General features: G+C 42.7%; 1 protein-coding gene across 2 annotated transcripts; it reads right to left on the reverse strand.

Moving 5' to 3' along the window:
- Window positions 1-2,888: 2,888 nt before the first annotated feature.
- LOC132661527 (L-lactate dehydrogenase A chain) lies at window positions 2,889-14,250 on the reverse strand. Of its 2 annotated transcripts, none has more exons than XM_060606166.3 (8): window positions 14,151-14,250; window positions 11,935-12,084; window positions 8,984-9,101; window positions 7,884-8,057; window positions 7,270-7,443; window positions 5,850-5,967; window positions 4,196-4,319; window positions 2,889-3,645 (listed from the first exon to the last, which is right to left on the reverse strand). In XM_060606166.3, the coding sequence occupies exons 2-8, from the start codon at window positions 12,058-12,060 to the stop codon at window positions 3,481-3,483; spliced, it is 999 nt and encodes a 332-aa protein (XP_060462149.1). In that variant the 5' UTR covers window positions 12,061-12,084; window positions 14,151-14,250; the 3' UTR covers window positions 2,889-3,480. The 2 variants fall into 2 exon arrangements, with proteins under 2 accessions (XP_060462149.1, XP_078289416.1); XM_078433290.2 differs by lacking the exon at window positions 14,151-14,250 and adding an exon at window positions 12,299-12,376.
- Window positions 14,251-14,961: the final 711 nt, after the last annotated feature.

A 14,961-nucleotide genomic window follows, 5' to 3' on the forward strand; every position in this document is an offset into this window, starting at 1 on the left:
CGTTGGTTAAGCGTCCGACTTCAGCTCAGGTCAGGATCTCACGGTTCGTGAGTTCGAGCCCCAAATCGGGCTGTGTGCTGACAGCTCAGAGCCTGGAGCCTGCTTCAGATTCTGTGTCCCTCTCTCTCTCTCTGCCCCTCCCCTGCTTGCATGCTCTCTCTCTCTCAAAAATAAACATTAAGAAAAAGTTAAAAAAAAGAAAAAAGTGCTTCCCTAGCCCTTCTCGAAGTTGATTTCTCGTTTTCGGTTTGGAACATAAATGGCACTTCCTCTAGCTTTCCTTGACCAATGTGTGACCAAGGACCATCTCCTCACATCTCTCCTGTTTCTCTCATGGCACTTTTCACAAACTACCAGCTCCAAGAAACAGGTTCCCTGTAGTAGACAGGAACAGTAGCCACTGTTGGTCCTGTACTACCTCTTGCTTGTATGCTTCCTTGCACAGCAACTCCCCACGCCTGCACCTCATTTACCAGGAGGTTAAGAGGGAGACACTGCTGGCGTGGATGATCATCTGGTGGCAGAAGGAGGTAGTGACCAAACTCCTGATCCGGATGAAGAAAAAGGCTCTTCATTCATACCTACCCAAAGTGCAGGGCTGGCCCTTGAGGTCCCCTGCCTGAGTGGGCTCTCTGGGTGGCTACAGTCCAAATTAACTTAGCCATTTTGCTTGATTGTACAGCTTGATTGTGCGGCAATGAAAATACAGGAGGGGCAAGATCTGTACATTCCAACATCTGCCCTAGTATAAATGCAGTAAAGAATTCTGAAAGAGCATGGCTTTGAAGTCCTGATACTTTGGCAACATGGGCTTCAGTGAAAAATATATGTGCATTTTTCTGTCTATATATATATATATATATATATATGAACATTATTTATGTATACATAATATACATTATTATATATGTATAATAAGGAAGGAAGGAAGGAAGGAAGACTATGTTCTGAACATCCCATTTGCTTCCCCACTAACTGGTATCTTCTGTAAATGGAGCTAAGGCATATTTAATCCACTTCCCCAAGGTTATTAAGACTAAAATGAGATATTACATTTAAATTTTAAGTCTATTTATTTTTGAGAGAGAGAGAGAATGAGCTGGGGGAGGGGCAGAGATGAGGGAGACAGAGAATCTGAAGCAGGCTCCAGGCTCTGAGCTATCAGCACAGAGCCCAACGCAGGGCTTGAACCCACAAACTGTGAGGTCATGACGGAGTCGTAGTTGGATTCTCAACCGAGTCACCCAGGCACCCTGAGATCATATTACATTTAAAAGAATCAAGACTTTGCAGAATTGGCCCATTCCTTGCCTGGAACAGGAAGATACAAGGTAATCCTGAAACACTTTTTGTGCCTGTGGCACAAGGGAGTGCTTTAGAAGGGAGGTGCTTTAAAGGGAGGAAGCTTTAGAAGATTAAATCTAAAAATTCATGGAAGATTAGGTTAATATATCTTTAAGCATGACTTTTCAGTCATGTTGGCATTGACTAATTTAGTCTATCAGATATGAAATTAATAAATGTAAATAAATTTTTATAGACTAAAGTTGCCCCAAAGTTAAAAGAGGCTATAGGCATAGGTACATGTTTGTTTTTGTAGTAATTAAAAAGTTCTAAGATTAGGTAGTGGTGGAGGTTGTACAACTATGTGAATTCACAGAATTATACGCTCTTTAAAAAAAAATTTTTTTTATAATGTTTATTTACTTTTGAAAGAGAGAGAGAGAGAGAGAGAGAGAGAGACAGAGCACAAGCGGGGGAGGAGCACAGAGAGAGGGAAACACAGAATCCGAAGCAGGCTCCAGGCTGTCAGCATAGAGCCCGATGTAGGGCTCTTGAGATCATAACCTGAGCCAAAATCGGACACTTAACGGACTGAACCACCCAGGCACCCCTGCACCCTTTCAAATGGTGAATTTTAGGGGCGCCTGGGTGCCTCAGTCAGTTGTGTGTCCGACTTTGGCTCAGGTCACAATCTCATAGTTCATGAGTTAGAGCCCCGCGTCAGGCTCTGTGCTGACAGCTCAGACCCTGGAGCCTGCTTCGGATTCTGCGTCTCCCGCTCTCTCTGTCCCTCCCCCACTCGTGCTCTGGCTCTCAGAAATAAACATTAAAAAAAATTTTTTTTAATGTAAATTTTATGATGTGTAAATTGTAGCTTGTCTATTTTTTTTAAAGCCTGTATAAAAAGCAAATCATATTATAGTACTTGTTAAGACTACATAGTTCATTCTTTTCCTTTTACATTTGACACACTGAAAAAAAAAAAGCATAATTCTTTCTCTTCACTAGCTTTCAGGAAGGAAACTTTAGTGAAAGATCCTGGAGAAGTGATGACAATAAAGTTGTTCTAGTTAACCTCTGGAAGTATTCGGGCCTGAATAAGGATCATAGTTGTAGACCTATTTTGAGGAAAATCTAAAAGTTTTTGAGTGGACAAACCACCAAGACTATTTGGTTTAAAACTGTTAAGTACCATCAAGTTACCGGCCTCCAGAGAGCCAAAGTTCTTAAAAATCTGTGTCTCCCTATAGTGACAAAGTACCACTGCCTATGTTGTTGGTAAGTGATATTTTTACATTCAGGTGTAGAATGCCATCTACTTGACTTGTAGGGTACCAGTTATGATTAGCCCTATTATCAAGTTATCTCTTAATATCTCGTGGCTTAGCATAGTAAAAGGATTGAATATAATGGAAATGGTACCAAAACAACCTACTCAATCTAGTCATCTATTAATTATATTAAATCATGTTAAACTAAAGTCTGATCATTAGTAAACAACACACCTTAAAAATACCACTGTAGTGTTGCCCATGAATACCCTAATGGGTCCCAATAATGTAGTAAGTCGCAGCTTTATTTATCTTAATATAGTAAGAGAGAAGTCACTGTTCAAAGTTTATTTGGTATTTTAGTTGGTTGGTATGACACTTAGATAGTTGGTTGCATTGTTTATATGTAGATCTTTCTTTTTACATTATATGGCAATGTACACTATGTTCTGACTTATATAGGACACAAAATAAGATCCTTTAGAACAGTTATGCACAATACATGCAATACTGAATTTATACATTGGATCCCAGGAGGTGATTGGCTGGAGAAAAAAAAAAAAAGGTTGGTCTAGGCATGTTGGGTGAAGGAACCAGAAGTAATACAACACGCAGTAAATACACGTCTGGTTTGAATAGCAACTGCAGCACATGCCACATTGGCAGTGGTGTCTCTGAGGTGGTGCAACTATTTTCAGTTAACCAACTTAGGACGACGCAAGATGGGTACCGTCCAGCATCAGGATGTAGCCGCAAGGTTTTGTGAACCATTCCTATTTGTAACTTAGGAAACTGATGTTTTTCCTAGGCCATTTTTAATATTATTACTTGAATAAGAGATCAGATAATAAGGACAATATACACAACCTCCAACTAAAAATCCTGTTGTAGTCTAGACAGTGAAGTGGTACACCATTAGAAAACGTTAAAACTGCAGCTCTTTTTGGATCCCCCAGAGCGTATCTGCACTCTTCTTCAAACGGGCCTCTTCCTCAGGAGTCAGGGTCACCTTCACAACGTCTGAGATTCCATTCTGTCCCAAGATGCAAGGAACACTGAGGAAGACATCATCTTTTATTCCATAGAGACCCTGAAGACAAAATGAAAGACATTTTATGTTTTGTCTATGCATTTTGGGGTCTCCCAAGACTTCCATGCTCTACAAATATGTATGCTTATTTAATACAACTTGGTAAGTAGAAATTTCTTTCCACATTTTCAGTTAGGATGTGATGAACAGTGCAAATCATCAAAATACTGGCAAGATTCCTATTGTAAAAGAAACTCTAAACTATTGCTGTTATCCGTAGTACTGTCACATTTTTATGGATAACATCTTGGTAACTCTAACTTCAGTGTGACTTCTTTTTTTCTTCAAAGAAAAAATTTTTCGTTTATGGTCATGCACCTACCCCAATTTATTATTAGTCAGTTACCAAGTATCTGTGTGGTGAACAGGGTACTAGTAGACATTATTCCTAAAGTGCAACCACGTCTCTCCAAAAAAGGAAAGTTGTTAGTGCATTAATTTATTTCACTCAAATCAAGGACTGATGACTAATCTGCTTTCATAGAAGACTCTTTTTTAAAAACCAGAAAATAATGGCATTTAAATACAATGTATCACTACACAGACCTACCTTAATCATGGTGGAAATTGGATGCACCCGCCTAAGATTCTTCATTATGCTTTCTGCCAAATCTGCCACAGACAGTCCAATGGCCCAGGAAGTGTAGCCTTTCAGTTTGATCACCTCATAGGCACTGTAGGGTACAGAAGGACAGGGAAGGTAGGAAAAAGTAGGGTAAGAGAAACAAAGAACAACAACGCTTTCACTGAACACAGGCTTTACAGCAAACAATGGCACAAAGTTGCATTATATACCTGAGTAATGATTGCCACGTATTGCCAGGATATTATGAACAGGGATGTTCACAACAGTGTTGTTAGTAATAGCAAAAGCCTGGCAACAAGCCCAGGATTCTCCAACAGGGGAATGGATAAATTGTGGTACATACAGTGAAATATTCAACACAGTGGAATGTTACATAATGGTCAAAAATAACTGTATCTACATGCAACAAAATAAATGATTCTTACAATGTAATACTGAATTTTGGAATATAAATCCAAGATTATGTATGGTATGCTTGACTCAAGATTATGTCAAGTAAGGGATGGGTGGAAGGGTGAGTGGGAGAAGGAGCTCAGAACTCACTCATTTCCAAGTACGAACATACTAATAATTCTAATTCCAACGAACACTATACTTAGTTGACAGCTACTGTCAACATTTCTTAGGTTTTATTTAATTAAACGAATACAAAGAGGGCCCTGCCTAAACCAATCATGATTCATTATTCAATTCTATATACCTGAGATCCACACATGACCACATGGTTTATAATAAGTAAATAATGCCACCAAGCATGAAAGCTTCCCTGTTTCAACAATTTCTAAGAGTTAATATTTACATTTTAGTACCATTACAAATCTAGACGTTCCTTGAAACTTTATAATCATTTGAATAAACAAATGTCTCTATTCATAAAGCCCATAACAGGAAATTGGATTTAAAAGTTCTTACTCCTGGGGTGGGGTGCCTGGGTGTCTCAGTTGGTTAAATGGCTGACTCTTAATTTCGTCTCAGGTCTTAATCTCATGGTTTGTGGGTCTGAGTCCCGCATCGGGCTCTGTGCTCACCGTGCTGAGCCTGCTTTGGATCTCTGTCTCCCTCACTCTGCCCGTCCCCCACTTGTGCTTGCTCACTCTCTCTCAAAAATAAATAAATGTTAAAAAAAATTCTTATTCCTGGGGCACCTGGCTGGCTCAGTCAGTGGAGCGTGTGACTCTAGATTTTGGGATCGTGAGTTCAAGCCCCACATGGGGTGTAGAGACTACTTCACTAAAACTTTTAAAATAATAAAAAATTCTTGGGGCGCCTGAGTGGCTCAGTTGGTTAAGCATCCAACTTCGGCTCAGGTCATGATCTCACGGTTTCTGGGTTTGAGCCCCATGTCAGGTTCTGTGCTGACAGCTCAGAGCCTGGAGCCTGCTTCAGATTCTGTATCTCCCTCTCTCGCTGCCCCTCCCCCACTCACACTCAGTTTCTCTCTCTCAAAAATAAACATTAAAAAAAAAAAAAGTCACATGCTCTACCCGACTAAACCAGTCAGACATCCCTAGAAAAAAGTTTTCTAACAAGAAGTACTCAAATGCTATTAAACTTCCAACTTTAAAATAAAAATAATAAATTTTAATCTTCTACATTGCCAAACTATGGAATCTATTACCTGTCAACCACCTGTTTGTGAACCTCTTTCCACTTTTCCTTATCTGCATCAGTGCCTAAGTCAGGGTGCAGATTCTTCAGGGAGACACCAGCAACATTTACTCCACTCCATACAGGTACTACAAGAAATAGCACAGAATACATTTATTTCCATACATCATCCAGCAGACTATAATAGCACTCCAGCCAGCCTTGCTTCAAGTTAACTCACTCCTTGCTTGCTGACTTAAGACCCTTGATCTTTAACAGAACTAATTTACTTTCTTTAAGATTTGCAGACCACTGGCCTTGGAGAATAAAAGACCAGAACTTTCCCAGGCCACAGAGGCCAGCAAGTCTGTTTGAGGTCACCTCACCTTTCTGATTAGCCCAGCAATCTTTCAACAAAATGTTTTTCTTTTTTAAGGTCACACAAATGACTTTACTGACCTCCTTTTGTACATCTGTAGACCTTGCCCTCTTTTGTAGAAAGAACAGAGTACTCTTGCACAACCCCTGGGTCCCATGGAACCAGACCTTCTTGCACAACCCCCACCCCCAGGCACCAAGGAACTAAGACCTTGCACAAACTCCAAGCACCGAGGTAACTCTGTAACTGGCATCATCAAATCTGCATGTAATCAAGGAATGTCACAGACCACTGCATTTTCTTAACTGATTAGACACCTTCAAAAATCTCTGGGCCTGGCAGAAACTTTGGAGTTGACTTTTGCACAAGAGTCTGCCTTCTCCCCACGTGGCCCGCCTCCTGAATAAAGCTCATATTCTTTTTCCAGTCAAAACCCTGCTCTTGAGTGCTGGCCTTTTGAGCAACAGGCCGCCAAACTTGGGTTTCGGTAACAAGACTAGTTATTTTGACCCATTTTTCTAATCCTCATTTCTTATCTGAGGAGGATTACCTGCTTTTGGTAGATGGTAAAGACTACCAATGCCCTTACTCTTAGATTTTCATTGATTAGATTATGTGAAACTAAGAATTTTCACCATATTCTGACCTTTTTTCCTAACCTATTGGGATGTTTAATCCTATTTGAAATATAAAGATAGTATGAGATCATAAGGGGAATTTTCTTAGTATAAGTAACTGTGAATTCAACTGTGATAGAATTTTTCCATGCACTCCATTTGGATTGGTTAACCTTTTCACAGCCTCACAGTTCAAGTCTCATATAGACAGTTGTGATAGTAAATGACTGAGGTCATCCTAAGAATTATCATCTTAAGTAAAAGAAATTTCATTCCCCATCCCCCATGCCATAAGAGGTCACATAAAATAGCTATAATCTGAATAATAGATTTTTAGAAATCATTCTACTCTAATGAATGGATATCTAATTTCAGCTCTGATTTAATAATAAAACTTCTATCAATATCTTACACAGTCTTTTTGAAAACAAAAATAGAAAATAAGTTATGCTTACCACTGGAGTCTCCATGCTCTCCAAGGACCCACCCATGACAGCTTAATGCGTGAACTCCCAGCCTTTCCCCCATTAGGTAACGGAACCGGGCTGAATCCAGATTGCAACCACTTCCAATAACACGGTTTTTGGGAAAGCCACTTATCTTCCAAGCCACATAGGTCAAGATATCCACTATGAAGAAAACATTTAGGCAAAAATACTAGGTAAATCATTAGATGATGTTTGGCTACTCAAGATACATGGCTCTGTAGGAATCTTGATATTGATCATAACCAATCAGTATCTTTGTCAATATTTTTAAACCTGTATGTATAATATAGCAAATTCATTAAGTATTCAAGAAGTGTAGTATAATGAAAATAAATTGTGCATCTAGAACACCTTATTCATACCCTTTTCCCTTATCTAAGATCTTCTCGGGAAAATAATTTTTAAGTTCTAACTACATTGAGGGGCACTGTACCCCTTTAATATGTTAAATTTAACTATTTTACCAAATCCATTCACAAGAGGAAAATGAAAAATACGAGAAATAAATATGTATATATAGAATATGACATATGCCATCAGTGTTACTCAAGCTCATCTATTTGTGCAATTAAAGGTCTCACCTGGATTGGAAACAACAAGCAACTTGCAGTTTGGGCTGTATTTTACAACATTAGGAATGATGAACTTAAAGATGTTCACATTACGCTGGACCAAATTAAGACGGCTCTCTCCCTCTTGCTGACGTGCCCCAGCTGTGATAATAACCAGCTTGGAGTTTGCAGTCACATTATAGTCTAGACAAAGGGGAAACAAAAACCAGATTAAGGCCTTAATCTCTTCCATACATTTTTTTTTATGGGCAATTTTATTAGTGTTTTGTTACCTCCCTTACTTCCTTTCACGCATAGGTAAACACAGATAAATGACACTAATGCCACCCCTCCCCCCAACCCATGACTCCTTTAGCTTTTGGTTTTTTCACTGTGGCCACCTAACATGGAGGAAGAGTACATCAACGCCTTCCTTGTATTCTGGTTTAGACTGTGACTTTATATAACCACAGTTGGGAGGAGCTGGAAAGAACCAAATGAGACATTATCCCCCAATTTTTTGCCACCTGAGCTCAATGCTCAGACTCTTCCATACCCCTATTTCTACTTAATTACTTTACTGTGATCATATCAGCACAGAGATAGGCGCCTTTTTTTTTTTTTTAAAGCAAAGGCAACTTTACACTTATCAAGATCTTGCTTCTAGATACCCTATGGCACAGGATGGTTAACCCAGCCCATAGATAAGTGGTCAGTTATTTTCAGGTGTCAAAAGAAACACTATTTGTACACATGCCAGGTTTCCTGACTAGGGCTCGTAAGTGTGAAAAGTCTGAACTGGCTCATTTACCTTATTCTCAACCTTGTCTTAGTGTCTGAAAGGAAGTAGGGGAAGTAAGTATATTAAATTTAAATATTTGAAGCAATGTGGTTAAATATGGACCTGAGAAGCATTACTAATTACATTCTAATTCAGATGATTTCCACATTATAGACTATTGGGTTTCCATTACTAGAAACTGAAACTTTGGTATAAACAGGTTGCCAATGCAAAATGGCTCAAGGGCTCTTTGCTCCTATACGAGAATAAATCTTTGAAAAAGGATTTCAAGCCTGATAAAAAAAATCAAATCTAGCATAGATCACAATATAAACTTGTTGAAATCAACCTTTGCCAGAGACAATTTTTGGTGTTCTAAGGAATAGGCTGCCATGCTGGAGATCCATCATCTCTCCCTTCAATTTGTCTTCCATGACATCAACAAGAGCAAGTTCATCTGCCAAGTCCTAAAAGATACAAAATTTTTAGTCAAATAGAAAAGAGCTGCTTCCACATTTTAGAAAGGGATGCAAAATTTCTATGTTTCTAGCATAGGAGAGCTCTGCCACTTTATTAGTATCAGGACATACCTCAAAGTAGAGGCAGGCCGCCATTTAAAAACGGACTCACGGGGGTGACTGCGTGGCTCAGTCAGTCCAGCATCCAACTCTTGATTGTGGCTCAGGGCATGATCTCACAGTTCCCGAGATTCTCTCTGCTCCCCCCACCCCATCCACTAGCATGTGTGTATGCTCTCTTTCTCTCTCAAGATAAATACATAAACTTTAAAAAGTGACTCACGGATGACCCATGCATAGGAAAAAGTACCGATCCTCTCTCTTCACGAGAGCAACTTCTTTTTTTTTTTTTAATTTATTTTCTTTACATTTATTTATTTTTTGAGAGACGGAGCACAAGTTGGGAAGGGGCAGAGAGAAGGAGACACAGAATCCGAAGCAGGCTCCAGGCTCCGAGCTGTCAGCACAGAGCCTGACACGGGGCTCGAACTCACAAACTGTGAGATGACCTGAGCTGAAGTCGGATGCTTAACTGACTGAGCCACCCAGGCGCCCCTTCACTAGAGCAACTTCTGCAAGCACTCCACCATTCGACTGTGTGGTAGCAGAACACTAGATTGGCAATGGCTGGAATAACATCCAATTACATAAGACTGCTCTGTTTAGTCTCTCAATTTTACACATTAATTTTAGGCCATTAATCATTACATAAGTGATGTTGACCAGTATTAAGACTTGGAAATTAAAAAGTGATATTCTGGATCATTCCTTTATATGTTTTCCATATATTAACCAACACTAAGTGTTCCAAGAAGACAGATTTGTGCATTTGCAAAATAATATTGGTGAAAAATATCCTTTCAGTTGAATCTGTAAATGTTTATAGGTGCATCTCAGACCAGGAGCACCAGCAACAGATTTAATACACATGGGGTGTGAACTGTTATAACCAAGTAAGTTATACTAGCTGAGCAACAGATCTACCCCCCCATGTCATCTGTAATATAATAACCTTATACACACCTGAGTTAGAGGGCATAGGTGTGGAAAAAACAAATGGCATCAATTCCTGATCCAGTGGAAAGCTGTAAAAATTGGTCCAGGTATCCCCTGATTGTCAGAAGTTTGCATTATGCCACTTCCCTTTTATAAAAGACCTAACTTTAGTACCTGTTTTCCCTAACTGAAATAAATCCAAAGAGGATTTCTGCCTTTAGGAAATAAGGCAATTGGGGCGCCTGGATGGCTCAGTCGGTTAAACGTCCGACTTCGGCTCAGGTCACGATCTCGCGGTCTGTGAGTTCGAGCCCCGCGTCGGGCTCTGGGCTGATGGCTCAGAGCCTGGAGCTTGCTTCCGATTCTGTGTCTCCCTCTCTCTCTGCCCCTCCCCCGTTCATGCTCTGTCTCTCTCTGTCTCAAAAAAAAAAAAAAAAAAAAAAAGTTTAAAAAAAAAATTTAGGAAATAAGGCAAAAAAACACAAAAAACAAAAAACAGCATTCAGTGTTTGTTTCGCAGTGAGCCCTTACAGAGGCAGCACACGTCCTAGTTACCACCTTGGTTCCACCTGATGAACCAAGTTCCTCAGGAACTTTACTCAGCATCTCAGCATCAAGCTGCCATAGCTTTGAACTTTGTGAGCATCTGTACCTTATCTCTATTTTGTGCATGCATTAGCACGATGTGTCCTAAGGTATCAGAAAATCCTAAGGTTATTTTTTGGGTCTGGGAATGTTAAAAAATTTTCCACATTAATTAATGGTAATTGCTTCTTTGCTTTACACCAGGCTTCAGAAAGGTTTCATAGGAATGCTCTCCTTTCGGATAGTGGGGGAAACCTTTATACTATGTGGCCCCTCCTAAGAACACATAAAAAGCAACCTATGTTGTTACACAACCTCTGCATAGCTCATTTCTGCCTTCAGTTCCTTATTTCAATCCTTTCCTGTTCAAAACCCAGAATTCATCATTACAGTCCCTTATTAGTAACTCCAAATCTAAACTTAAAATATTTTAATATTGTAAGCTGCCTCAATTTCTTTTTTTATATAAACCAGGCTCAACTACTATAAAACATATTCTTTATTCATTCTCAAATTATCTTTTGCTATCTAACTTTTAACTCCATAACTGGTACCAAAATTATTATTCAAGGTGAGGGGCACTGGGGATTTTTGTGGGAGAAAGACTTAAGATTCCCCACATTGTGTAACTAAAAAAATTTTTTTTTATTTTGAGAGACAGAGTGAGCGCACAAGCAGGTGAGGGGCAGAGAGAAAGAGAAACAGAATCCCAAGCAGGCTCCATGCCATCAATGCAGAGCCTGCCTGACGTGGGGCTCAAACTCACCAACCACATGATCATAACCTGAGCAGAGATCAAGAGTGGAACTCCCAACCAACTGGGCCACCCAGGCACACTCAGTGATTTTAATTTTACCAAATGTGTGTATCATTTTCAACTCAAAAATTACTTTAAAATAAAGGCATGTTTAACTTAAAGATATAGACTATGTTTTCATTTGTAGGCAATTCATGCATGTTAATACAGCACAGTGAATTTAAGGAACTGTGTCACCAGCCTTATAACTTTTAATGTTTTTAGTACAGATACTCTTTCGGTATAGCATCACATTACTAAAGTTTGTTCCACATAAAGTTCTTCAAATGAATGCATGAACCTAAATATTTGTATATACAATGTAATAATGCAATTCTTGGAGGTGTGGGGAGATCGTTGGGGTCAAGGTATCCTTGGCTTTCAGAGTGATGGGCTTTCACTTACCTTCATTAAGATACTGATGGCACAAGCCATGCCAACAGCACCAACCCCAACAACTGTAATCTTATTCTGGGGGGTATGGTCTTCCTTAAGAAGATTCTGAATCAGTTGATCCTTGAGAGTTGCCATATTGGATTTAGAAGCAAAAGGAATCTATAGGGGGGAAACACACACTGTCACTGCATCCTCTTTAAATTAACGCTTATTAACCAAAAGCTGTTCTAAAAGAGCTTATTTTACTTCCTTTTGGGATACTTGCCATTAAAAAGAGGGAAGGAACAAACCTAAAGATGGCCAAAGGGATACTGAAAGGCCTAAAGCCAGGGTCTGGTCTGGCTAGGATCTATCTTGGTATAAAGGATCTCACCTTGGCGTGGAAAAATAATATTGACGTTTGGGTGTAAGTATAACTTCCTGAGGACTCACTCATCTTGATTTATTAACCCCAAGCGGGGCTGCCTTTCCTCACACAAAATCGCTGTGACTGCCTGCCCAAATGTACTCCAATCACCAGTCCTGCAAACCCTCAAAAAAAAGTAGAGAGAAATGTGCGGAAGGTTCCCGTAAATGCCTCTTGGAACCACCTGGACGCCGTAGGATGTTAAAAACAACAACAACAACAAAAAAAACCTCTGCTCATGCGCACTCACTCCTTCCTCCAGCCCCAGAAGATGGGGCGGATATTAGACCAACAGCTCTGTTGGCTGGGAACCCTCGGGTTTTCCGCCCCTCCCCCACCCAGCCCGGCGCGACACTTGCGCGCATGCTCATTTCGAGCGCTGGGCGGGGACAAGAGTAGAGCCTACAGACCGCGGCTTTCGAGAGCTGGGTGCTGGCGCAGAGGCGCCAGTCTGGAAAGCCCCGCCCAAGAGCGGAAATAATTGGGAACTGTCCTGCTCTTAGGGTACAAGGGAGAGAGCCACGAGGCAGAGAGCCCCGAGGTGGACTTTAGACTTAACTAGTGCCCCTACTGGCAGCCTCCCTGGCCGCGGGCAGAGCCAGACTTTAAATCGGAATACTAGACCCAAGGAGCTGTTAACCAACAGGGAGGGAGGCGCCTCGTGTGGTTTCTGCCGTGATCCATGTTGCAAAGGCGTGAGGCCCGATATGAGGAAATTTTGTCAATACAGGAAGTGCAAAAATAGCTGCAGAGGCCTGGAGCCCTAAAGTTAATAGATACTTGGTGGAATCCTCCATTCCCAGTGTCGGGGAGGGGGCCTTCGCCCTGCTAATCCAACCCTGCACTGCATTCACTGGAAAGATTATCACAGGTTGCACCCTGAAGCACCACGTCTGGTCTTGACACCACCCCAAAGGGCAAAAATATCCGAGAGGACTTCCAGGCAGGCAGCCCAGAGTCACCAAGGTGGAATCAGATCTCTCCGCGTAAATCACTGCTATTTCTAGACCTGGCCTCACCAAAACCTAAACCCTGGGATCCAGCGTTCCCTTCAACGTGGGGGCACGGGTGAGGGACGAGCACTGCAGAAAGTGGGTCTACTCCCCCAACTCTGCCACCCACTCTGTGACCTCAGAGATGCCCTAACCCTCTCCCAGCTTTAGGTTCCCCCATTTCTCAAGAGGAGGGGACGGTACCAGATAGCCTGCTCTCAAAAGACCATCGGCAGGAGGGCTGAGACTCTTCCTGCTTCATCTTTGCATGCACCGTGCCTTGCGTAGCACCCGATACATCAGCAGCTGCTTAATAAGTGTAATTTGCGCAAAGAGCGCCCTATAATCCGCAGGCAGTAGCCGCCCCATGGAGTCCACCTCTTGAAGAGTCCCAGGGTTAAAAAGCGACCCAAGCAGCGCTCCGCGGTTGTCGACCCCCTCCCTCTATCCCTCACCCGCGACTGCTGAGGGTTTTTAGGCTGGGTGGGCTCTGGAAACCCGACCTCCAGTTCTGCGTTGTTTGCCTATTTTAAGCCCGGAGGTATGCCCCACCCTTTAGATCTGTCATTTCCTTGTCTTTCTGCATCCACCTGGGCTTTCAGCCACAGGATAGCTGCGGCCACCTCGGTTCCCCAGCCGGACCAGAGGCCATGGTGCCCACTTAGAGCAAAAGCAGAGTGCGGTGACCTCCGAGTCCACGTGAGGATCCTGCCTTCCCCCGACTCCCCGGGAGCAGAGACCCCTTCGGGGACAGCGCCGAGCTAGCGAGCCGGAGGCAGCTCGCTCTCCTGACCCTCCCGCGCAGTGCGCTCGGGGCCCGACCGTACCGGGAGTGCACGTCGAGCAGGCGGGCGTCGGCGGCGCGCGGTGTTGGGTCCGGACTTGGCGGCAGCGGCTCCCGTACTCGGAGCTGGGCGCGGGAGGGGCCTTAAATGGAACCGGGAGGCTGACGTCAGGGGGGTAGCCGGGCGGACGTGCGGGAACCCACGTGTGGGTCGGGCTAGGGGCGGGCTCGAAGCCAGGCGGGGCTGTGGGGAGGCTCAGGCGGCGCGCGCAGCGGGACCGAAGATCTGGGGACAGACCCACGTGTGCCTTGGGGACCTAAGGGGCTGCCGGAACCGCTCAGCCTCCGGCCACAAAAGCCCCGGCCCTCTAGAGCCACCAGCCAGTCCAGTCTACCCTCCGGAAAGGCTTAATCTGAATCTTCACGGTTGTTTCCCAATTGACCGGAAAGAACAGCTTCTGGCCCGTTAGGCACTCAACAATTTGTTGGAAGGGAGGGAATGCCTAGCACGGCATCAGTCTCCTTACCTAGGTCGAGTGATTCCCAAAACTTGACGCTGCTTCCCCACCCCCCACCCCCCTTTGCTCAGCCTGCCTTCCTGCTCCCTATCTTCTTTAAATCTCACCCATCATCTGGTTTCTCTCTCTCTCTGTCTCTCTGTGTCTCTTTCTGTCTCTCTCTCTCTCTCTCTCTCCCACACACACACACACACACACACACACACACACACACACAGAGTTAGTATCTGCCTTGTCTCTGCATCCGCTGAGCTGTGTCTCCTTCAAACTGGCTTGCATTAGAGACGTGTGTCACTTTGCTCTCCTACCTGACAGCGATTCTTTCAAAGGCATGGA

This window comes from Panthera onca, chromosome D1 (genome assembly GCF_046562875.1).
Source record: "Panthera onca isolate mPanOnc1 chromosome D1, mPanOnc1 haplotype 2, whole genome shotgun sequence".
Classification (NCBI taxonomy): domain Eukaryota; kingdom Metazoa; phylum Chordata; class Mammalia; order Carnivora; family Felidae; genus Panthera; species Panthera onca.

Coding starts and splice junctions, on each gene's coding strand:
- LOC132661527 (XM_078433290.2), bottom strand. CDS start 12,361: ATGAGTGAGTCCTCAGGAAGTTATACTTACACCCAAACGTCAATATTA. Junction 9,102..11,934: donor CCATCAGTATCTTAATGAAG/GTAAGTGAAAGC, acceptor TGTATCTTTTAG/GACTTGGCAGATGAACTTGC. Junction 7,444..7,883: donor GCTTGTTGTTTCCAATCCAG/GTGAGACCTTTA, acceptor TTTTCTTCATAG/TGGATATCTTGACCTATGTG.